The sequence below is a fragment of the Elgaria multicarinata genome, chromosome 20 (genome assembly GCF_023053635.1).
Source record: "Elgaria multicarinata webbii isolate HBS135686 ecotype San Diego chromosome 20, rElgMul1.1.pri, whole genome shotgun sequence".
Lineage (NCBI taxonomy): Eukaryota > Metazoa > Chordata > Lepidosauria > Squamata > Anguidae > Elgaria > Elgaria multicarinata.
The window spans coordinates 17,817,026-17,842,197 of record NC_086190.1 but is presented as its reverse complement, the minus strand read 5'-3'; the positions used below and the strand labels follow the sequence as shown (position 1 = coordinate 17,842,197).

General features: G+C 48.9%; 1 protein-coding gene across 1 annotated transcript; it reads right to left on the bottom strand.

Moving 5' to 3' along the window:
* On the bottom strand, positions 1-24,006 carry MFN2 (mitofusin 2). Its single transcript, XM_063145094.1, has 18 exons — positions 23,897-24,006; positions 21,124-21,302; positions 19,817-19,952; positions 17,617-17,779; positions 17,045-17,169; positions 14,808-14,916; positions 13,966-14,073; positions 13,728-13,881; positions 13,052-13,119; positions 11,821-11,942; positions 10,987-11,113; positions 10,644-10,748; positions 9,901-10,003; positions 8,724-8,944; positions 7,934-8,089; positions 6,733-6,929; positions 5,131-5,265; positions 1-2,153 (listed from the first exon to the last, which is right to left on the bottom strand). The coding sequence occupies exons 2-18, from the start codon at positions 21,296-21,298 to the stop codon at positions 2,084-2,086; spliced, it is 2,274 nt and encodes a 757-aa protein (XP_063001164.1). The 5' UTR covers positions 21,299-21,302; positions 23,897-24,006; the 3' UTR covers positions 1-2,083.
* Between the last annotated feature and the right edge of the window lie 1,166 nt (positions 24,007-25,172).

Below are 25,172 nucleotides of genomic sequence, written 5' to 3'. Positions count from 1 at the left end.
TTCCCGGGTTGTGAAGTTAGCAGCAATAAAAGGAGGGGAAAATGAAAGAAAAATAAATAAAGTGCATTTGGCTAAACTTAGCTTAAAAATAGTAATAAAAAATAAACGGAGATTCTTGCGAGTGTGTTGCTTTGTGGAGGACTTGCTTCCCAAATCCAGAGATGACGTCTTATGTGTTTTATCAGTCAAAACATGAAAAAAGTTTCAGCTGAGTTGGTTTTAAGGGGAATCCATTGCTCAGGAGGGTTGGAGTAGAAAGCGGTCTCCAGCGTAGTGGTTTTTTCGGTTTTTTTGGCTTATGTGAAACTGGAGCAAGAGGAGGCAATTTGTCTCTAGCAAGCTTACACACAGGTAGGAAGAGAACTTTTAAAAGGGTGCGTGAGGACAATACCAATTCGAAACTAACCAGCTACACCTTTCACCTCTTTGTATTAATCAAACAACCTTAAATGGATATATGGGAGGGGGGGGAACCCAGGAAGTTATCAACAGAACACCATGTAATGTGAAAGAATTGTTTTTGCGAAGATTGGGGCATTTTATAGGGTAGGAAACGGAAGGTTTTGCCATTTTTTATTTTTTTTTTAGAAAGGGATCAAAACCCAGTACAGTTGGCATTCAACCCACACTATTACAGAAGCTGAATGGTGCAAATTGGAAGGACTCCTGGGGGCGACATCTTAGAAATTCCTCACTTCGTCACTCATCGGGGCGCCTGTGACCGTTTCGTGAACTCCATGAGGACCGGCGGCATGAGGAGTCGAGTTAAATACGAAGCACTCTCTCAAGGCAATCACGAAGGGGAAAGGAGACACCATCAAGTCGATGCAACGGACTGGGACTGAGAGAGGCAAGGAATTCATCCGTCATGTTCAATACGTCTACCGATGTGAAGCCCTCACTTTTGAGAGGCTCAATTTTACCTAGTTGGGAGCTTTAGACAGCAGTCCGGGTTGATCTGACCCACCTGGTTTGTGCATGCTGAAAAATCCTGCGTGCAAATTGACACATTTCAATCCTAGCTGGATGTTTTGCCAAATCTGGAAGGGCAAAACGAAACACTTTAATGGGTCGTCAGGCTACCGCGGAGGGTTCCTTTTACTTCCCGACACTTTACTAAAGGGAAAAACAACTACATTTTTCAGTGCGATAACCAGGGACACCTTTGAAGTCACCTGGATACTCATGAAACTCACTGCCCGCTCTCAAAACGATATGGACAAGTTTCCAGGACCTGGAAATTTCAGATGGGTGGGGATGAGTTTGTGAGGGTATTCTTGTAGAATCACACAGGCGTCTAGATTGCACGTTTCTTCGTGGTAAGAGAGAGAGAGAGAACGGGTACGCAGTTGGGAAGGACATTTTCCTCTTGCAAACACTGGGCACAAACCATTCTAAGTGAAGAACTCTCTTCATGTTTCGATTTCAAAATGGGAGATTCAAGTCTCCATTCCAGTGAAACCAACGAGAGGGACCTGAAAACGTGCTTCACTTTAACCGGACGGGATCCTTCCTTACTTTAAGGCAGCCTGGCGCCCTCCTGATGCTTTGGACTACAACCCCCATAATCCTTGCTGTTGTCCAAAAACATCAGGAGGGAAAAGGTTCCCTTAGGGAATACAAGACTATCACTTTTTAATTTGGTGTGTGTGTGTGTGAGGAATAGGTGGACATTCATTCGTTCATTCATTCATTCAAGTCTGGGTGGATTTGTGGCCGATTTCATTCCAAACCCCACCGAAAAGGGGGATCAACAAGGGATTTCTCAGAGATCAATCTTGACATTTCATTGTCGGCAAAGAGGAGAAAAGACAGAAAACCGGGACCGCCCGTCCGCATCAAACGCATAAACCCGGCATTCCCCCTGCTAATTCATTCGCTTAAAAATCACCAGTGTGAGGAGTTTCTAAAAGGAAAAGTGTCGGGGGGGGGGAGGGAGGAAAATCATGCGGAGCGGAGCCACGGCGCTGGGAATCCCCCGGCCCCATGGCAGGAAGGGAGACGGACTTTTCCGTGGGTCGCTGCCTCCCGGAACATTTTTTCACAAGCGAAAGGCTGTAATCCCCCTCTGCCTCAGCTGCTTTTATCTGCTCTGCTCCAAGTATTGATGCGTGAACATGTTGAGTTCGCTGTCTAACCAGCCGGCTTTATTCCTGCAGAGGAGAGAGAGGGAGAGAAATTAAAACAGACTGGTCCGTCGAAAGACCCTACAGGTTCATAAAGCACCGGGAATAACAAGGTTCCAGATACCTGCCTACGTTGCTAGGACAAACACAACTGCTTTTCACCTTTCCCTGTAAACCTAATTGCGGGCGGATGGCCTGAAACGCTGTCTGGTTTCTCCTTTGCAAATTAGTGGGTTCGTTTTTGTAGGTCTCGTCAACTTTTTTAAAAATAAATCAAAGCTTCTTTTTTTAAAAGAAAATGAAAAGGAAGAAAAAGAAAGTGTTGCTGATGAGGGCTGCAGCATTTGAGTTGGATTCTTCTCCCCTGCCGACTTTCCGGGCCGGGAGGGGCGGAGCTTGAGGAAGGGGAGGGGCCTGTGGCGGGCCACTCCGCGGGCTGGACTAGGCTGGATAAAAATTAGACAAAAGGCGTCCCCCTGATTTAAAATCGGGCAGTAGAACTCCTTGTTTGGGGGGGGAAAAAGTTATTGTTTTATTAAATACAAAAAGTCACATGCTAAACATCACCTTAAGAGAAGCATAAACCCTTTCACCCACTCTATCATACGCCTCGAAAACAACCTAGTAAAATGGGTTGGGACTACAATTCCCATCATCCAGCTGGGGCCGATGGGAGTGGTTAGACCTCATCTTAAGACCAGCGTTCCACATCCTGGTGTCCTCCAGATGAGTTGGTAGTACAATTCCCATCGCCTGGCTGGGGGATTATGGGAGGTGTTGGACATCGCCTAAAGAACAACCTTCCCCCATCCTGGTGCCCTCCATCATCCCCAGCCAGATAATGGGAGTTGTAGTTCAACAAAACCAGAGGGCGTCACACTGAGCTCTTGAGACGACGTTTGACAAGACAGACGTGTGCAACGTTAGAAAAACATCCTGCAGAAAGCACGCTTTTACTCATATGTAAATTTCATTGAGTAAGCCCAGTCAATGGAAACTCCTTGTACTAAATCGGGGAAGGTTGATTTAAAACCAACAGGCATACACAAATAGCGATCTCGGTTCTCCGAGGGTCGGCCCCCGACAAAACCAAAATGCACCCCACCCACTCACCCACGCACGACAGGAAGGCCTCGGCGGACCCTGGGGCGACCGCAAGGTTTGCAGGTGTGCAAAAAGCCTTTCGGATGACCCCCTCTGTGGGGGAACCTTGGCACACAGCCCCACGAGGAAGGAGGAGGAGAACCCTGACTAATTGAAGTGTGGGGTGGGAAGGAATGAAAAACCGGGGGACAAGAAACACACATTCTTGTCCTGTTGTCCTGGTTTTAATTCTGCTGGTGGTGAGCTACTGGTTCCTCTCTATTCGGCCCTGGTTAGGCCTCATCTAGAGTATTGCGTCCAGTTCTGGGCTCCACAATTCAAGTAGGACGCAGACAAGCTGGAGCGTGTTCAGAGGAGGGCAAACAGGACGATCAGGGGTCTGGAAACAAAGCCCTATGAAGAGAGACTGAAAGAACTGGGCCTGTTTAGCCTGGAGAAGAGAAGATTGAGGGGAGACATGAGAGCACTCTTCAAATACTTAAAAGGTTGTCACACAGAGGAGGGCCAGGATCTCTTGTCCATCATCCCAGAGTGCAGGACACGAGGAGGGCCTTCTCTGCTGTGGCACCCCGGCTGTGGAATGAGCTCCCTAAGGAGGTTCGCTTGGCACCTACATTATATGCTTTTAGACGCCAGGTGAAGGCCTTTTTATTCTCCCAGCATTTTAACAGTCTATAAATAAATTTGAACTTGGTGTTTTAAATTTGTAATTTTGCACTGCTGCTGTTTTTATCTGGTTGAGCTTTTATATTGTATTTTATATTTTGGTTTTATACTGTTGTTTTATACTTTGAATATTTTTAATTTTTGTGAACCGCCCAGAGAGCTCCGGCTATTGGGCGGTATAGAAATGTAATTAATAAATAAATAAATAAAATAAATAAATAAATAACGGGCTCAAGTTAAAGGAAGCCAGATTCCAGCTGGACATCAGGAAAAACTTCCTGACTGTTAGAGCAGTACGACAATGGAACAAATTACCTAGGGAAGTTGTGGGCTCTCCCACACTAGAGGCCTTCAAGAGGCAGCTGGACAACCCTCTGTCAGGGATGCTTTAGGGTGGATTCCTGCATTGAGCAGGGGGTTGGACTTGATGGCCTTGTAGGCCCCTTCCAACTCTGCTATTCTACGATTCTATGATGTTTTTAATGTTTTCCACGTATTCCCCCCCACTCTGTAAACTTTTGCATGTATTCCCCCCCCCACCAAAAAAAAAACTTTTCCAGGCTTTTCTCTTTTTCAATCTTTTCAAATAGCTCATCGCTTTCTGGGCCCTCTTTAAGGCTAAAGGCGACTGATTTGTTTATCCGTAAAAAATAAATGCACTAAAACTCAAAACATCCAGAGCGAAGTCGACGTTATTTTAAAGTGGAGCAGCCTTCCCCAACCTGTGTCTTGCCAGAGGTTCTGCACTTCAATTCCCATCATTCCTGAGCCCTGGCCATGCTAAGTGTGGCTGATGGGAACTGAAGTCCAGAACACCTGGGGGGGGGGCGCTGAATTAGAGAGGGCTGAATTAGAGCCTACGTACCCAAGAGAATGCCTCCCACTGTGGGGCTAAACCTTGCCCCACCAGTGAAGACTTTTATAGACTGCAGAACACGGGTGCAGAACCTTTTTTAGCCCGAGGGCCACATTCCATTCTAGAGGCTCTCGAGGGCTGCATTCCAGTGGTGGGTGGAGTCAAAATACCAAAAGAACTTGCCTATTCTAATTTAAAGCTCTTACTGCTAGCGACTTAAACCTCAGGAGAAGCATTTGGGAGAAAACATTCAAGGCATGGAGAAGGGCAGCATCATGTGAGGAAACGCGAGCCAGACCCGGCCCACAGGCCCGAGGTTGAACACCCCGGTGTAGGAGGAGAGGAAATTCGCAAGAACGGAAGCAGAAAACGGCATACCTAAGCAGCTTGGCTTTGCTCTGCAGGGTGTCTAAAATCTCAATCTTCTGATTCAGGGCATTAATTTCCTTCTCGAGATCCGCTCTGGTTACGTCAACCTGCTGGCACAGCTGAGCAAACGTTCCGGCGAGTTCTCTGTAGCACGTTGGTTTGGGTTTTTTTTTAAAAAAAGAAGGGTACAAAAAGAGGGAGACGTCAATAAGAGGAATGGGAGGACGAGGTAATGAATGCAAAGTGAGGACGTTGCTTCTAAAAATACATCTTTGCTCTGGCTTACCGAAAGATTAAATACAATCCTGGAACAGAAAAGTGTAAAATTCCTTAGAATGGGTGTAAGCGACTGGCGGCCCTGGCATTAAAACCGGCCTACAGCAAATCAGCAATTGCCCCGTGCGTTGGGAGGACGTGTTTGGCACCTTCGCTCTGTGCTAAAAACTCCCCGCGATTCTGCAGAGTGAAAAACCCGAATTCCAGCCATCGCTGAAATGACGCAAATTAAGCAGGTGGGAATGCATTCTTTTCTGTATCCCGCAAAACCTCTACCGTTTGTACGCTAGAAGTGGAGTCCTCTATGATCTTGAACCTCACTTGTGGAATAATAATAATATATTTATTTCTTACCTGCCTCTCCCTTTGGATTGAGGCGGGGAACAACATTAGTAAAGGAATCAACACATCTTAAAAATTCTTGATTTTACATTGATCTGGGTAGGCCTGCCGGAAAAGGCTCGTCTTCAAAGCTGCTTTAAAATCACAGAGAGAGTTAATATTTGTAATCTCCTCCGGCAGGCCGTTCCACAATCTGGGGGTGACAGAAGAAAAGGTCCTCTGGGAAACTGACGTCAGCCTAATTTTGGCTGACTGAAGTAAGTTCACCCAGAGGACCTGAGTGTGCGGGGCGGACTGTATGGGAGAAGGTGATCCCGCAGGTAACCTGGACCCAAACCATTTAGGGCTTTAAAGGTAATGCCCAACACTTTGTACTTTGTCCAGAAACTAATTGGCAGCCAGTGGAGTGATTTTAATGTTGGTGGAATATGCTCACCCCTAGATGTACCGGTGACCAACCTGGCTGCCATATTTTGAACTAGTTGACGTTTCCGAACAAGGTACAATGGTGGCCCTATGTAGAGCACATTGCAGAAGTCAAGCCTTGAGGTTACCAGCGCGTGCACTACTGTCTTTACGTCTTCTGACTTCGGTGTATCAGCCAAAGCTGACAGTAGGCACTCCTGGCCGTCGCGTTTATCTGCGTCTATGAGAATATTCAGACTAATAAAAGGTAAGGCTTTATTTGCCGTATCCCCAGGAAACACACACATTGCAAAGTCAATTTTATTTTACTTTTAAAAGCCAGCTGAACGGCCATACATTCTCCGAGCAGTTGGAATATTGATGAGCATTCCATGGCATGTAATCTGAACAGCTGGAACGTTCACAAACATTCTATCACAATGGGCTAGGGCTTACAGGAGACCTACGTGCCTCCTCAGAGAACCAAAGTTCCCCCAAAAGCACACGAAACTTGAACAAGTTTGAAGCTGGTTTAGAGGGAAGCCATGTAGACGCGTCCTTGCAGAACTGGAGCGGGGACAAACTTACTGCTGGACTTGGTGGCTGCAGTTGGAGCCCGTGTAGCTGACGATCAACTGGAGCTTCTCACCGGCGTATTCCACGAACTGGCGCTTGAAGGTCCTCTCCTTCGCTCTGGTGGTCCAGGTGAGGCGCTCGTAGACGTAAAGGAGTCCGTAGAGGCCGAAAGAAAGAGCAATCAGCCTCCAGCCCACAGCTTTCCAAACCTGGAGACGTCAGGGAACACGGGAGAGAAGGAACCAAGTGCTTAGAATTTGGAAACGACTCTCATTGCTATTAAATGGCTCGTAAGTTAAAAAGAAAGGCCTGATTGCTTGTGCTCTACCATACTCTGTGATGTCACGGCATGTCCACAAACATTTCAACTGCTCAGATATACACAGAGTTGTGTTGTCTGTTTATATGTTTGTACCTAAATGGTTCTTTATATTATACACAATATTGTATTTTTAAGGTTTTTAATCTTTTTTTTTTAAAACCACTCAGAGAGCTTTGGTTATTGAGCAGTAGAGAAACGTAACAAACGTATTGTGTTTTGTATTTGTGTTTTTAAATTGTTGGTTGTTTTATTATGCTCTTCACGGTTTTAATTTTTGTGAACCGCCCAGAGAGCTTCGGCTATTGGGCGGTATAGAAATGAAATAAATAAATAATAAAAAAAATGAAACTGGCTTAAAATAGACTCGGTTGCTTTACAACGTTCCCTCTTACATTTGCACACTCACAGGTTTTGCAAAGCCGTAACTCAAGGGTTGAATGTGGGCTGGTCTTGAAACGTGGGTTATCGTGTCGTCTGAACAACCCGTGGTGTGTTAATCATGAGCAGCCCATGAAGAGAACCCACGGTTTGTTGATGGGTTCTGAACTGCAGCTTGTTCGTGGTTAACAAATCATGGTTTGTTAGCACAGCTTGGCTCACATAATGCAATAACCCGTGTTTCCACAACAACCCACGCTCCAACCCTGAGTGCGGGTTATCGCGTCGTCTGAACCCGGTCAATGTCTGAAAAGTAGTAACGCCTTCGTGTTCACAGTGATTTCTTTTGTAAAGCCATTAGAAATAATAAATAGCTGTATGGATACGTCACAACTTCACCATAAGAGGAAGCTCTTTGGAAGTGCCATGGAGGAACGGGGTTGGAGGGAAAAGATGGCAGAAACATTTCAAACACCACCCGCTCAAAAGGTCAAGATCCTGCGCCAAGCCTACCACTCCGCCGACCACGAGAAGGCCCATTGACGTCCGGGACGTGAGCGAGGCCAGGCCGGTCACCATGGAGACCATGAGCTCCTCCTGAGTCAAGGATCCCTGGGGTAAGGGAGGCAGGCTGGGGTTCGCCGGGGTCAGAGGCAGAGGCCGGGAGACCTGATTCGAAGGCAGAGGGTGAGGGGAGAGAGGAGGGGGACAGAGGGCACAAAGTCAGAGACGAGCTTGAATTCCCCGACGAGGCCTTTTCGGCACGAGGCAAGACGCTCGTTTCCTAAAACTAAGCTGTTTTGGTTACTCCCAGTAAGGTGGGGGAGGGGGGAACCCCAGGCCCGGGGGCAAACTCCAGCCCTCTTGGGGTCCTGATCCATCCTTCGCGTTTTCCCAGCTTTTGGGCAGCTTGTCCTCCCATCCTGAAATGGAAAAATGCCTCTCTCCTAAGGCTTGGTTATCGGCAGCTTCTAAGCTAAAATAAGCTGGCATTTTTTTTAAAAAACTGACTCCTCCCCCTTTGCCTTCAAGCCACGCCCACCGCCAGAATGCGGGCCCCGAGAGCCTCTCCGGCCCCCGGGCCGAAAGCGGTTCCCCACCTGAACAGCAAGGATTAGCGAGTCCTAGGTGGTTTTTCAACTTGATCCGGGCAGGGCTGTTTTTATGGAGGACTATTACGGTTGCCAAACTGAGCTTCCACGTGCAGGGGGAATCTATCTGAGACTAATCAATGCTATGGGACAAGGGACCCGGGAGGCTTGCTGCTTTTGCGCCCGAGGCTCTTCGGACGGGCTGCTCTCACCTGGTCGTTGTAGCCCATCAAAGCCCGCCGGGTGTTCTTCGGTCCCAGGAATCGGTTCACGAGCATCGTCCAGCCGAGGGAGAAGTGGAACTGGATGTCTTCCTGGAAGTCGGCACAAAGCTTGTCGCAGTTCAGGTCGTAGCTGAGCGTGAAGCATTGCCGGGGGATCAGCATGTCGATTTGGCCCCTCAGGGCCACCGGCAGCAGGGGCTTCAACCCGTCTGAAAGGCAAGGGGAGGAGGCGAGATTGGAACAAGCCGCCGCTCACCCTGCGGGGCTGGCACGGCACCAAGGGCGTGACCCATTTCGGAGTGCAGGAGCTCCTCTCCCACAGCGCAGGGCGCAGCAAATGTACGGGAGAAGGCAGGACTCTCCGCCCCAAGGAGTTTACAGTGGGGAACAGGCATGGAGGTTTTCAAGGGACGGGTGTGAGCATGGAAAGAATGCTGGGAAAAGGGCAGAGGGAGCTCCAGGTGTAAGGGGCAGCTCAGAAGAAAGGTTGGGTCATTTATGGAGCTCAGGGAGGGAGCTCCAGATATCAGAGGCAGCATAGAAAAAAGGTTGGGTCATTTACGGAGCTCTGGGAGGGTGCTCCAGACATCAGAGGCAGCACAGAAGAAAGGTTGGGTCATCTACGGAGCTCAGGGAGGGAGCTCCAGATATCAGAGGCAGCATAGAAAAAAGGATGGGTCATTTACGGAGCTCTGGGAGGGTGCTCCAGACATCAGAGGCAGCACAGAAGACAGGTCGGGTCATTTACGGAGCTCTGGGAGGGAGCTCCAGACATAAGAGACAGCATAGAAGGTTCAGTCATTTACGCAGCTCTGGGATGGAGCTCCAGACGTAAGAGGCAGCACAAAAGACAGGTCGGGCTATTTACGGAGCTCTGGGAGGGAGCTCCACACATAAGAGGCAGCAAGGGAAAGAGGTCGGATCTCTTCAAGGGAGCAGATTTTTGAGGCTTTGGAAGGGGGCTCCAGTCGTACGAGACAGTAAGGGAGAAAAAGGATGGAGCCGCTGAACTCAACACTCATTCCTGCCCCATTCCCTAAAACCAAAACGGATCCATTTCCACCCCAGCGTCAACAGCATACGGAAAGCAGTGCAGCGAGCCCCAGCACCCGCGGGGCCCCACGCGACACGCGAGAGAGGCGGCTTCCTTCCCTCCAGCTCTCACCGATCATCTCCTGCTGCATCGCCTGCAGGGACGTGGTGATGGTGCTGGAGCACCGATCCGACATGTTGCGCCCCAAGCCTTCTTCGATGTGCCTGTGCAGCTCCTGAAAAAGGACCAGGCGGATGTGGGTTTAGGGGTTTGGCCTAAGCACTTTGAACGACCCCCTAACCCCAATGTCGGGGGGCAGCGGAAGAGAAACCCAGGCGGGACATAAAAGAGTTGAGCTGAAGGTAGAGGAAGTTGCCTTAGAACCAGGCCGTCAATATCCCCTACTCCAGATGTTTGGGACTTCAACTCCCATCAGCCCCGGGTAGCATGGTTAACGGGCCAGGAGTTGTTGCCCAAAACACCAGGTCTCCTGTACTGAATGGCAGGTTTCAGGCAGGGTTCGTGGCCAGCTCTTCCCAGGGAGCTCCGCAAAACGGGCGCTCCACCACTTAAAAAACCAAGGTTCCAGTCCTCATGGTTCTAATCACTTATCAAGGCAGACACTTGGTCTGTCTGGTTCAGCTGTGTTTCAGCCGGCGGCTCCTCTTTGGAGTTTCCAGTGGGACTCGGGGCCAGTCGCTAACTCTCAGCCTGGCCTACCTCACAGGGCCGTTGTAGGGACAGAATGGGGAGGAGGAGGAGGGGTCCTCGCAAAGGAAGGAAAGCCAGGCTATCAAATGTGATAATAAACCACGTTAAAACTAAGGCGTTCCGTAGGGAGAGAGCCAGCCAGCCAACCTTAAGCCGCTACTCACGTTCTTATAAACTTTGATGACCACCTGCGACGGGTGGAAATCTAACTGGAAGTCGTCCACCAACACGGAGAGACGTCGGATCTCCTCCGCCATCGCATTCGACACCTGGAATTTCAAGCCCGCGTCAGGCAGGTGGGCAAGGATCGGGGCCCGGGCTGCGTTGCCGCAGTGCTCAAAAGCGGGCGTGTGTGGGTAAGGAAGTGCGGAACCGACGCGAAATTAAGGAAAGGCGGGCGCGGGCCTCAGTCCCGCTGACAGCAAACGAGGGTGCTGCGTGCCGACAGAAATAGAGCCCCAAGCGGGGCCACCGAGAAGCGAACGGGGCCGTGCCGCTCTTCCTCACCTGCCTCTCGACTTCTTCCGTGATCTCTTTGATTTTCAGCTTGTAGTTGTGGGTGAGCAAGTCCAGCTGTTTGTCTATGAAGCTCAAGCGTTCCTCTCGATCTTCTCGCATCTCAAGGCAGTAAATCCTACAGGAGAGAAAAATAAAATGTCTCAAGAAGGAAGGGGGGGGGGAGAGTCCTTTTCCAGCTTCATTGGCTGCCAGTCCAGATCTGTGCCCGATTCAGAGTGCTGGCGTTAACATTCAAAGCCCTAAACGGCTTGGGGCCAGGTTATCTGAAGGAACGCCTCCTCCCATATGTACTTGCCCGGACCCTAAGGTCATCCTCAGGGGTCCTTCTCCGTGAGCCCCTGCCAAAGGAAGTGAGGCAGGTGGCTACCAGGAGCAGGGCCTTCTCTGCTGTGGCACCCCGGCTGTGGAATGAGCTCCCTAAGGAGGTTCGCTTAGCACCTACATTATATGCTTTTAGACGCCAGGTGAAGGCCTTTTTATTCTCCCAGCATTTTAACAGTCTATCAATAAATTTTAAGTTGGTGTTTTAAATTCGTAATTTTGCACTGCTGCTGTTTTTTATCTGGTTGAGCTTTTATATTGTATTTTATATTATGGTTTTATACTTTGAATGTTTTTAATTTTTGTGAACCGCCCAGAGAGCTTCGGCTATTGGGTGGTATAGAAATGCAATAAATAAATAAATAAATGCAGTGTGTATCCAACCTGGCCCCGTATATCGGCCAGAGAAGGGACAGTGGCAGAAACCTTGTTCTGCTGTTTCACGTCTTCTCTAGGAAATTCAGCGCCCATGTCCGGACGGAGCGTTCTCAGCTGCCTCACCTCTGCTCCTGGGCCGCGACGTGCACCGAATCCATGATATGACGGACCTCTTCCGCTATCTGCTTGGCTCGGACCGTGTGCTGCTCAAACTTCGTCTTCACGGCGGACTGCGAGATGCATTCCTGTGGGGGCACAGCAAAGGGAAGGGAAAATTCAACCGCGACGTTTTGCGAATTTAAACTCATAAAGTTTTACAGATACATTTGGAAGTGCTGCTCAGCAGCTCCACGCCACGCTCCGAAATAGTTCAATTGGCATCGCCCGTACGCTTTGGACCTTGAGGGCTAGGAACTTGATTCTTCTTTTAAAAAAATATATATGAAATGGAGATTCGCAGGGTGCTGCATTCAGAACCCAGTTCAAACATCTGCAAGGTTCAGAAATCTAAGATCCCAGGTCACCGACTCTGCTACTTAACACCATAAACTTCCTTGTCTCAGATTTCGGAAACTGAGAAACTCCTACAAACTCTTAGTTCAAGGACGGTGTGCGGGGAAGAGCTTTTTCTTACAGGAATAGACGAGAGACCAATTTGGGAAGCCGGGATTACTTTAATTGCTTTGACTTGTACTCCGCCTTTCAAACAGCGCTCAAGGCTGCTTACAAGCGCTAATAAAACTTGATAAAAACAATAATAAAACGAAGACGTTACATTTGAGGGATTTGAGGGGGGCACATTAAAATGGGGGGGCATTTAGGAAAACAAATAAACGGGCGAATTCTGTACACAGATTTAGCATCAGTCCAGATGCCCTTCTTGGGGGCAGGGATTTGGCCCAACACGGACACAGGAAGGTGTCTTAGATTATGTGTCCAGTAGCCCAATATTAGTGGCATGAACTGGACATTTTCTGGAGTTGCAGGAAAAAAGAGGTGCTTTGCTTTCCCTACAACCTGCTACCTGACCCTTCTAATGGGGGACACAGGGATTAAATCTGGAACCTTATAGAATCATAGAATAGTAGAGTTGGAAGGGGCCTCTAAGGCCATCAAGTCCAACCCCCTGCTCAATGCAGGAATCCACCTTAAAGCATCCCTGACAGATGGTTGTCCAGCTGCCTCTTGAAGGCCTCTAGTGTGGGACAGCCCACCACCTCCCTAGGTCACTGGTTCCATTGTCGTACCGCTCTAACAGTCAGGAAGCTTTTCCTGATGTCCAGCTGGGGCTCCCGTTCCGTCCCCTCCTGATTTAAAATGCCGCTATGTTTTACGATAGACGAATCGCACTCACCTCAAATCGTCTCTCGAAGTTCTGGAATTCGAACATCCTCACTTGGAAACCTTCTGCCAAGGCCCCGCCTAGGAATAAACACACACACCCAAATCTCCTTATTTCTCCTGCAGTTTCCACGCCCGCTACCACCCCACCAGCAATTTATTTCTTAAACAAAGATGTTATTAGTTATTTTATTTATTACATTTCTAGACAGCCCAATTGCTGGAGCTGTCTGGGCAGCTCAGAACGATGAAAACCATAAAATACCACGTGAGCCAGGCCGTGTTCCGAAGACACCTTAAACCATGGCTTTAACCATGGAGATTAAGCCAGAAAGCCAGGCTGTGTTCAGAAGACACCTTAAACCATGGCTTTAACCATGGAGATTGAGCCAGAAAGCCAGGCCGTGTTCTGAAGACACCTTAAACCATGGCTTTAACCACGGAGATTAAGCCAAAAAGCCAGGCCGTGTTCAGAAGACACTTAAACCATGGCTTTAACCATGGAGACTAAGCCAGAAAGCCAGGCCGTGATCAGAAGACACCTTAAACCATGGCTAACCACGGTGAATAAGGCCTTTTCGCTTTATTCACCATGGCTAAAGCCATGGTTTAAGGTGTCTTCTGAACGGGGCCTCTGAGTGCAAGCAACTAGCCCTTAGGAGCACCTGAGCACAAAGCCGTCCCCTCACCTCCTTCGGGCATCCCCTGCGCTTTCTGAATCCTGGCACTCAAGACCTCCTTTGCGGAGACGAAGAAGATGCGGTCTCCGGCCTGGGCCCGGTCCACCACTCCCAGCTCGTCCACCAGGAAGCTGGTGCAGCGCTCCATGTGCTGACGGCGAACCTAAAACAGGAAGAGAGAAAGATCCGTAAATCGACGTTTCCTTTCCGAGACATTCTCCTTCCTGGATGCTTCCGAACCACTCACCTCTTCCATGTACTCCGGTTCAGAGGCTGAGGCGTCCCAGCGGTTATTCAAGATGAAGATGTTGGGCCGAGAGAGCCGGGCGTTGACTTTGTGGAAGAACTGCTTCTCCTGGAAACGGGGACCCGGAAACACAGGGCGTCACAGAGCTGAGACTCGTCTCTGTCTCATTTTGTCACCCCTGCCATGGAGTGCCATCGAGAATCGCACACGCACACGCCCCGACACAACCCACTGCAGGGACTTGGGGAAGTAAGTCCGGCTGGCCAGCCACTCGGGAGTTAAAGGCAGGAGAGGCGGCCACGCCCACAATCACGGCGATTGGATGGGGACAGGGGCGGAGCCAAAAGGGATGTATAAAAGAACCCAGGAAACTGGACATCCCAGAAGCACCTTGACAATATGTGAGATAAATCACACAAATCTACTCATAGAATCACAGAATAGCAGAGTTGGAAGGGGCCTACAAGGCCATCTAGTCCAACCCCCTGCTCAAGGCAGGAATCCACCCTAAAGCATCCCTGACAGAGGGTTGTCCAGCTGCCTCTTGAAGGCCTCTAGTGCGGGAGAGCCCACCACCTCCCTAGGTCATGGGTCCCAGCGTCGTACTGCTCTAACAGTCAAGACATTTTTCCTGATGTCCAGCCAGAATCTGGCTTCCTGTAACTTGAGCCTGCTATCCCACGAGAAAGAGGTTCCCCACCCCCTTGGAGGCCCGGCTCCAAAACAATCCACCTTGTAGGCCTCACAACTCCATTACGGCCCGAGTGAGAGCCCTGCCAACTCTCGGAACGGTGTCGGCCTGTTGCAAGGCCGGGCCTGGCTGACGGGAGAGAAGGCGCTACCGTTTGCATCAGCGTCGATTCCGAGTTGGCCACCAACACGAAGACGTCGGCGTCCAAGCAGAACTTGTCGATCCAGCTGTCCAGTTCGGTCGTGACGTCAATTCCGGGGCTAGAGACACACAGAGGGATGCAAAATAAAAGGCTGGCAAACTTCTGGCCTTCAGTGCTGTCCAAATGTGCCCCACATAGGGCAAAGTCGTGATACGGCATTTGGAGTTCTTGGCCAAGAGCCTCACCAGCCTGCCTTCTGGGAAACGGGCATCGTGGGACTGGCCACGCCCATCAGGGCAGCCCTTTTGTGAGAGCGCCCACAACACTTGCCCTGAATTCCAAATATGCCCACCGACCCCGAAAGGTGGATCTAAATTTTTACTCCTCTTATGATTTCTTCTTTAAAATCCCCTTTCAAAGCGAGTAGCTGATAACAGCTTCGCTCGGGCTAATTGGGCTGTATGGAAAATAAATAGATAAATCCTGCAGGCATTTCCAGAGAATGGAGGACGACCATGTAAGCAGGCATCCAGGAGAAACAAAAAAGGCAGGATATAAATTGTAAGTAAAAGTAATTTGTATGTAAATCATAGAACAGTAGAGTTGGAAGGGGCCTCTAAGGCCATCGAGTCCAACCCCCTGCTCAAGGCAGGAATCCACCCTAAAGCATCCCTGACAGATGCTTGTCCAGCTCCCTCTTGAAGGCCTCTAGTGTGCGAGAGCCCACCACCTCCCTAAGGTTACTGGTTGTTGTAACGTATTTCATTTATTTATTTATTATTTATTTATTCTTGCATTTATATCCCGCCTTTTTCCCTCCAAGGAACCCAAGGCGACGTCCATAATCGTCCTCCGCCATTTTATCCTCACAACAACAACCCTGTGAGGTAGGTTGGGCTGAGAGTCTGTGACCGGCCCAAAGTCACCCAGAGGGTTTTCCATGGCCGAGTGGGGACTAGAACCCGGATCACCCAACACTCCAACGCCCTAACCACTACACCGCACTGGCTTATTTCATCTTTGTAAACTACTATGAGGTGGTACAGAAATGTATAGAAATGTAATAAACGAAATGAAAATATAGTAACTAAATAAAAGTTAAAAACACGCCGCAGCACACTATTAATTTTGCCGCATCAGAAACGCACAGGCTTCGAAGAGTCTTTAAAAAGGAGGACGGAGTTAAAGCAATTATGCAAATCGCCCACTAAAGCTCTCTGCAATTAGCACACTGGAGAATTTAGCATCTGGTCACGAATTAATTCCCGCTAAGACGAAGAGCCGGGCACATCCCGAAACGCAGAAGGCGCTTCCAAAAAATAAATAAAACCAACGCACCCACACCCACGGAAGCGCTGTGTCCTTTTAGTGTGCGGTTTTGGTCTTTTAACTGTTTGCGACCTGCCCAGAAAAACCTAGTTATAGGCAAGATGAAAAAAAATAAATACAGTAAGAAATCAAGTCATTTTTGCACCGCTAAATTTGTTAAGCCGGCTCTTGGGAAGAGGACTTTGGGTTTTCATCTCGACGGATGAAAATACAGGTTATTTGAGCAATTTTAATTAATCTAATAATGTCCAAGTATGCAAACCACTTGCAGACTGCTTGTTAAACTATTTGTCACCTTTATGTTTAGTTTGATGTTCCTGTAGGCTGATGCTCCTGTATTTTTTGTTGTTGTGCTTAGTCTGATGTAGATATAAAGGGCAGTGTGGTGGAGTGGTTAGAGCGGTGGCGGGGACTGTGGAGACCTGGGTTTGAGTCCCCACTGAGCCATGATGCTTAATGGAGGACTTCAGGCCGGTCACTGACTCTCAGCTTGGCCTACCTCACAGGGTTGTTGTGAGGATAAAAAGGGAGAGGAGGACCAGGATCTCTTCTCGATCCTCCCAGAGTGCAAGACACGGAATAACGGGCTCAAGTTAAAGGAAGCCAGATTCCAGCTGGACATCAGGAAAAACTTCCTGACTGTTAGAGCGGTACGACAATGGAACCAGTTACCTAGGGAGGTTGTGGGCTCTCCCACACTAGAGGCCTTCAAGAGGCAGCTGGACAAGCATCTGTCAGGGATGCTTTAGGGTGGATTCCTGGCATTGAGCAGGGGGTTGGACTGGATGGCCTTGTAGGCCCCTTCCAACTCTGCTATTCTATGATTCTATGATTCTATGCAAGCCGACTTGGGTTCCTTGCAAGAGGAAAAGGAGGGATATAAATGTGTTAATACAAAGGGAGAGATGTCCTCTTACCTGTCCATCAAAACCAGGTCATCTTTGAGGAGCGGGCACTTGGAATTGGGCCACATGACGCTGACCAGGCCGCCGGCGGTCAAGACCTCGTCCTGGTGGAGGGCGTGAGCCAGCTGGTTGACCGTCTGTTGCAGATGACGGAAGAGAGAGGAGAGACGTTTTGCAACGGCTGGAACTTACAGTGGTTAACAGCAGGGGTGGGGAATGTCTCTCAGCCCGAGGGCCGGATTCCGTCTCGGGGGCCTCGTTCCAGTGGTGGGCGGAGCCAAAGGCAAAAGGGGAGTGGCTAGAATTTTAAAAAATCCAGCTGAAAGCTCTTACTGCTGGTAACTAATTCTAGAGGGATCTCAACCACAGGGACGCACAAAAGCCATGAAACCAACACATGATTGGTGGAATGAAAAAAGGGGGTGGAGCCTAGGGAAAGGGGGCGTGGCCATTTGGGGGAAACCAGAGAACGGAATGGAGACCCCAGATTGGGCTCCAGCAAATGGCTCAGCCGCCTTGCCTAATGCGAACAGGGATCTGTTTTTTCCCCCGTTCCCTACCAGGCCTCAAAGCAACACGCTCACCTTGACGCTCTTCTTCTCCTCGGATCCCTCAGTGAGGAGGAAGGCGTCGTGGCCTTCCGTCCCCTCCACCCGGAGGAAGCAGTTCGTGGTGTGTCCGATGCCCGAGGGGAGGACTTTGTCCCACAGCATGGCGTTGATCACGGTGCTCTTCCCGTTGCTCGTCCTGAAAAGCGACACAAGATCCCGTGTAAAGAAGCCCAATTTGATCCCGCAAAGAGTTCTTCGGGGGAGAGGCCGGACCGCGTCACCTCGGACCCCGTAACTCTATTGACTGAGTTATTCATGAAAGTATTTTTTATCAGCTAACAATGGTTCCCAGAACAGCTTACACGTAAACAGTAAGATCAAAGCAGGCTCTGCCTTTGCAGGCTTACAAATGAAAGACGCAGCATACGAGGAAGAAGGGATGACGAGGGAAGAGGGGAAAAAAAGTCTGGCGGATCGAGTCGTCGTATTCCGTCATCCCACCTCGGTGCGGCGGCCGTATGCGCCGATGGCGTTTTACAGATAAATAAGAACTAGTTGGCAATGGGAAGAGAGGGGAAGTAAGCTTTGCCTGTGTGTGTTGGAAGGGTTCTATCAGAAGGAGCTGCTTAATTTAAAGATTTAAACTGAACCTTTTTATAAACCTTTTTATTCTCCCAACATTTTAACAGTCTATAAATAAATTTTAACTTGGTGTTTTAAATTTGTAATTTTGCATTGCTGCTGTTTTTATCTGGTTGAGCTTTTTTATTGTATTTTATATTATGGTTTTATACTGTTGTTTTATATTATGAACGGTTTTAATTTTTGTGAACCGCCCAGAGAGCTCCGGCTATTGGGCGGTATAGAAATGTAATAAATAAATAAATAAATAAACAAACAAACAAGACAGAGGTGCTGCTCTTAGGGAACATGGAAATGTTCCTGTACTGGACAACCTGGGGTTGGACTTGATGGCCTTGCAGGCCCCTTCCAACTCTGCTATTCTATGATTCTAAGGCTGAACCAGGGTTAAACTAGTAGTTTTTCAGGATACAGGGCTGCTTTTAGGTTCGCTTACTTCTGGTTTTTTTTTAAAGAAAAATAACAGCCATGTTGCATAATGGTTAGAGTGATAGATTAGGACTTGGGATCCCCTACTTGGCCATGAAACTCTGGGTCAGTCCCTGACTCTCAGCCTAGCCTACCTCACAGGGTTGTTGTGGTGAGGATTTAAACAGAGAGCCACATGCCCCACACTGAATCCCTTGCAGGAGGAAAAAAGAAAGGTATAAATAATAATAATAATAATAATAATAATAACAATAAAAAAAAATTTCTTACCCGCCTCTCCCTCTGGATCGAGGCGGGGAACAACATTTAATACAAAAAATACCATATAAATCAAATGCATAAAACTGATTAGAAACGTATAAAACCGATACAGTAAAATAATTGCAATTAATGAATTCTTGGGGGGGGGGGGACTGTTCCTGCCTTTGTGCAACTTGCAAATACAAAACAAGGCTCCCTGCCTTGCCTAAGATGGCAATAATGACTAAGGGATGATGGGAGTTGTAGTCCAAGGCAGCTGGAAGCCACTGGATTGGAAAGGGACCGTTAGTTTGCTTTTAAGGACTAAGTGGGGATTTGAACGTTGGGCACGTGGTGTGTGTGTGTGTGTGTGTGGGATTCGTGCGGCCTTCAGGACACACTAATTTTTCCAGCTGAGAATAAAGTGAGGGAATGACTCAACCGGACGGCATTTGCTGGCAGACGCAAGGCTGTCATCTGGGTATCTGGGCAAACAAGCAAAAGTCCAACACTCAGTAAAGACTCTTCCCTGGTGCCAAATTCCTTAACAGGCAGGCAGGCAGGCAGAGGGCTTCTCTGCACCATGCTTTTATCCCGCAACTTCCCCAGGACTTCTGCTTCCAGATTCTTCCCGGTATCACGACAGCCTTCTTTACACGTGCCTCCGCTTGCTTTCCTTTTTCCTTTTTCTACAAGTTCTATATGTTTCGTCAAGCAGCCACTAGGTAGCATTTCACATGCAGCAATATCGCTCGTCCCAGGTTTAATACCACGTTTCCCCCCCGCCCCCCGTTAAGGGAAAAGCCGGGATAAGGGTCACAAAGCCCAGGAAAAGGCCGTGGAGCTTCACAACGTCGCGTAAAGGGGACCAATCATGAGCGCGCCATCAAAGCCCGGAATCTCTGCCTGGCATCCAACTCACCGCCCGAAAAACGCCACCTTCATGTGCCGCCGCGCCAAAACCTCGCTGATGCCGCTGACTTTGGACAGGTAGCCTTTGACTTCCAGAACCTGCTCTTCGGTAGTGACGGGATCCAGCTCCACATTCTTGTGCGTCTCTGGAAGCCAAAAGGAAACCGGATTCGGGTCAAAGGGGAGGAGGCCACCACTCGACAGCAGCCTGCTGGGCATTGTAGTCTAACACATCTGGAGGGTGCTGAGGCTGGGAAGCCTGACCTACTGCACCTTAACCAATGCATGCACAATTGAAACAACCACATTCTGCTTTCCCCACCCTGGTGCCCTCCAGATGTTTCGGACTTCAACTCCCATCAGCCCCAACCAGCATGGAATTTGGCCCTTGGGCTGAAGGAGGTTGCAAATACCAGCTTCAAGCAGAATATATTTAGAACTTATTGCACACACAATATCTATGCATTCACTTTGCAACAAAATGTGTAACAGACGTGTGTATGTATATTACAGTCCGGTGATTTAACGGCTGTAGTTTGTGCTTTCGGTGGGCATTTGTTGTTTTCTGAGGCAGTAAATATTACCACTTGCCTAGCCTTGTTGCCAGCCGACCATTCATTTATTTTTAAGTAGCGTGGTAAAGGGGGGGGCGTGTTTCCAAGCCCTCCTGCTCCCATGGGAGACAATAAAAAGGTTTGCCAAGTAATCCACAAAGCTTTATTCAGCAAATAAACGTCTCTTCGCCCCTGAAGAGCGCTTAAGGACTAGGAACTTTCCTCTCGGCTGACTGAGCGAGACCATTGTCCTTTCAACGAAAGGGAAGGTCTTTCCCCTGAGTCCCTTAATTACAAGGAGGATTGCTGAGTTCACACAGACTCTGAGTTGTGAACATTTTCAGCGATAAGGTCCGGTGAAGATTCATCCCTGGCTGGTGAAGGGCCTGGGAGAATCTCCTTCGCTGCTTCCTGTGTAGGCTGGGATGTTTCTAGTCCTGTTGCTACTGCTTCAGAAACTGATTCCGACTGATAGCCTGAAACTCCTTCGCCCACACGAAGGGAAACAGGCCTGATCCCGGCACCAGCCTTCCATGCTGGCCACGGAGGAGGTGAAAGCTCCCTCGTCTCTGCAATCAGTGCAGAACCACAAGATACTAGTCTCATCTGGTTTAAAAAAGGAGGGGACGTGTCTACCGAATGACCAGACGGGAGGACGGACAGAGTGATCTATTCCTTCTCAGTCGGCCCTCCCACTCGCCCACACGGAATTCCTACTCGCCTACGGCGACCAGGCGAGGTGTGAACTGCGAGGCTGACTCACCTTCCAGGAACGTTGCGCTCTCCTGGATGTAGGCGGCCAGCTGTTCAAAGATGCCGTTGATCTTCTTCTTGGCGGTGACAAAGTGCTTGAGCGGGGAGGCGTTGACTTCCGCCATGTGCCTTTTGTCCTTCTTAGCGGCGACGATGGACTTGGAGCGGGTGAACAACAGGGACATTGCGCTACAGGAGGGCCAAGAAAGAGAAGGAAAAGGGCGTCAAGTGGAGAAACAGGCTTGGCTTGGTAACAGCAAAACTTCGGAGTTCGGCTGGGCTTTGAGAAAGGGACTCCTTGGGAAAAGTGAAAGTAACATTATGAAGGGGCTGGAGCATCTCCTCTATGAGGGAAGGTTACAACAACGGGTTGTTTCGCTTGGGAAAAAGGAATCATAGAATCATAGAATAGCTGAGTTGGAAGGGGCCTACATGGCCATCTAGTCCAACCCCCTGCTCAATGCAGGAATCCACCCTAAAGCATCCCTGACAGATGCTTGTCCAGCTGCCTCTTGAAGGCCTCTAGTGTGGGAGAGCCCACAACCTCCCTAGGTAACTGATTCCACCGTCGCACTGCTCTAACAGTCAGGAAGTTTTTCCTGATGTCCAGCCGGAATCTGGCTTCCTTTAACTTGAGTCTGTTATTCCGTGTCCTGCACTCTGGGAGGATCGAGAAGAGATCCTGGCCCTCCTCTGTGTGACAACCCTTTAAGTATTTGAAGAGTGCTCTCATGTCTCCCCTCAATCTTCTCTTCTCCAGGCTAAACCTGCCCAGTTCTTTCAGCCTCTCCTCATAGGGCTTTGTTTCCAGACCCCTGATCATCCTGGTTGCCCTCCTCTGAACACGCTCCAGCTTGTCTGCGTCCTTCTTGAATTGTGGAGCCCAGAACTGGATGCAATACTCTAGATGAGGCCTAACCAGGGCTGAATAGAGAGGAACCAGGACCTCACGTGATTTGGAAGCTATACTTCTATTAATGCAGCCCAAAATAGCATTTGCCTTTCTTGCAGGCTGAGGGGAGACAGGATAGAGGGGTATAAAATGATGCACGGTGTAGAGAATGTGGAGAGGGAGACATTTTTCTCCCTCTCACATAATACTAGAACCCAACGGGGGTCATCCCATGAAGATGATTGGTGGGAGATCCAGGACAGATAAAAGAAAGTACAATATAAAAGTACAACCAGAATAAAACCAAGCAACAATGCAGAAATTTAAAATACAGATTCAAAACGGCAGAGCTAACAGACTAGGATGGTAAAATGCGAAAATACTGGGGAAATGAAAAGGTCTTCACCTGGTGTTGGATGTACAGGTTAACCTCTCTAGGGAGCTTATTCCAGACCCTTTTCACTTGGCAGGGACTCACGGAGAAGCAAAAAAACCCAAATTGTTTCGTGTCTATTGGACATCACAACATCTCTTCAACAAGGGATTTTCTAATTCAGCTAATTGCTCGAGGTGCTAATTGCTCGTTTAAACACACGTTTTGGCACCGTCCAGTAGATGCTTCTGTTTGGAAGGAGGTTATTACAGATACATATTGTACGGGAACCACCTTTAATATTCACCCACGTACGTGCTCTTTTAAATTATTTACCTGCTTCGTGGAAATGATCAAACGGCCAGCGTAAATGGATTCTCAGAGCCCTCCTCCCAGCTGAGAGACTGATATCACAACATCACTCACCTCCTATAACGCAACGGCTTGAGGAAATTACAACACGTTCAACTTCTGAACGAGTGGCGTACAGGTGCCACCTTCAAACGGACACTTTTTGAGATATCTGGTCCGCTTTCGTTGAAGCCTATGTCTGAACCCAGGACGTTTTCCACAGGATAGTTTGTTAATCACGCAGTGTGGCTTGCTAACCTGTGTAAACCGCCCAGAGAGCTTCGGCTACGGGGCGGAATATAAACGTAATAAATAAATAAATATCTGCTAGAAAGTTGCATGCATTTCATATGTATTAATTACTGTGGATTATAACAGATGTGGGCATTGGGGATCCCTGATGTACAGAATACCTAAGTTAGCTCTTCCGGTATAAAGCACGGAATTATGTCTGTGCTATCACAGACATAATTCCGTGCTTTATACCGGAAGTAGATTGCAAGCTGAATATGAGCCAACAGTGCGATATGGCTGCAAGAAAGGCAAATGCTATTTTGGGCTGCATTAATGGAAGTAGAGCTTCCAAATCACATGAGGCGGCCCTGGGTGGCCTCATCTAGAGTATTGCGTCCAATTCTGGGCTCCACAATTCAAGAAGGAGGCAGACAAGCTGGAGCGTGTTCAGAAGAGGGCAACCAGGAGGATCAGGGGTCTGGAAACAAAACCCTATGAAGAGAGACTGAAAGAACTGGGCCTGTTTAGCCTGGAGAAGAGAAGATGGAGGGGAGACAGGATAGCACTCTTCAAATACTTAAAAGGTTGTCCCACAGAGGAGGGCCAGGATCTCTTCTCGATCCTCCCAGAGTGCAGGACACGGAATAACGGGCTCAAGTTAAAGGAAGCCAGATTCCGGCTGGACATCAGGAAAAACTTCCTGACTGTTAGAGCAGTACGACAATGGAATCAGTGACCTAGGGAGGTTGTGGGCTCTCCCACACTAGAGGCCTTCAAGAGGCAGCTGGACAAGCATCTGTCGGGGATGCTTTCGGGTGGATTCCTGCCTTGAGCAGGGGGTTGGACTCGATGGCCTTGTAGGCCCCTTCCAACTCTGCTATTCTAGGATTCTATGAGCTACCCCCCCCCCCTCCAATGGGCTATCCAACTTACTTTTAAGATACAGGCTGGGTTTTCACCAGTTCAGCATGTTCAGCAGCTCCTCCTCCAAGTGACTGGATCAACACAATAAACTTCCACCAAGAGGCAGAATCCAATTTCCCCTCCTGTTACCATAAGGAGAGAAAGATACATAAGGAACAGGGAAAGCGCATGGCCTGCCGTTTACACCTTCCATAAATGGTGCAAAACATACCCAGCTCCGGTTGAACGCTCCACGCCCACACACCTGAGCCCAGCTGTGAAACACACACTATTTTGGTCATTTATCGCCCCCGCCCCCCACGTTCTGGTCCGGCCACTTATGAAGAATTTCGCGACACAATTTAAAAATAGAATGAATCCACCCAAACTTCCTTCACAGACTGCAAACATGGATTTTCCTGCTTTTACTGAAAACCATATCATTGTTAATCTTTGTAAGGTGCTGTGTAAACCTTTTTTTTTTTTTTGGCTGAAGGAAATAAACGAACAAAACAAAATGGAAGAATCTCAATGCACACAATGTATAAGCTTTAGAGCCTTGTGGAACCGCAAGGACGAACACATTTAGGGCGTAATCCTATGCATGTTTGGATAGGGAAAAAAAGTCCTACAACGTGACCCAGTCAGCATGGTTGACTGGGGAATACTGAGAATTGTAGGACTTCTTTTTCCTGTCTCATTATGCATCGGATTGCACCCGGTTTCTGGCATTTGCAGATTATAACCCAATAGTCCACGAAAGGTTATGCCAAATTGCATGAGTTGGTCTTCAAGGTGACACCAGACTCTTTGTTGTTTTCGCTGCAACAGACCAACCTGGTTATCCGTCTGGAAATAAACACACGCTTCTGGCAATTCAGAATTAGTGACTTAATTCACGGCGGGTTATTATTAACCCAAATCTAATCAAATACTTTGGCTGCTTCTTGCGCCGATTACCGACGCGTCGTTCCACTTCCAGGCTGTGGTCCCATCTTGCTGGCGCACCTTGAGCAGGTGAGATGAGCGGCGATGTACACCTCTCCACGCCCCCCACGTGGACTATGAGCTCCACACCTGCAAACCACACCTGTCGCCGGCCCGGCTCGGCCCGGCCAGACAGACACACAAACTGTGGCTTAGGAGACCCATCACTCCGCATCCCTTGCCTCACCCACCTGTCCGCTCACACCTAGATCTCCAGGTGGTGGGCGGGAGACGCTCCAGGCGGTTCCAGGCTGAGACCCACTTCGGAAAGACCCATCGAAAGCCTTGGGGCTTCTGTGAGTCATGAGTCCCTTAAGCC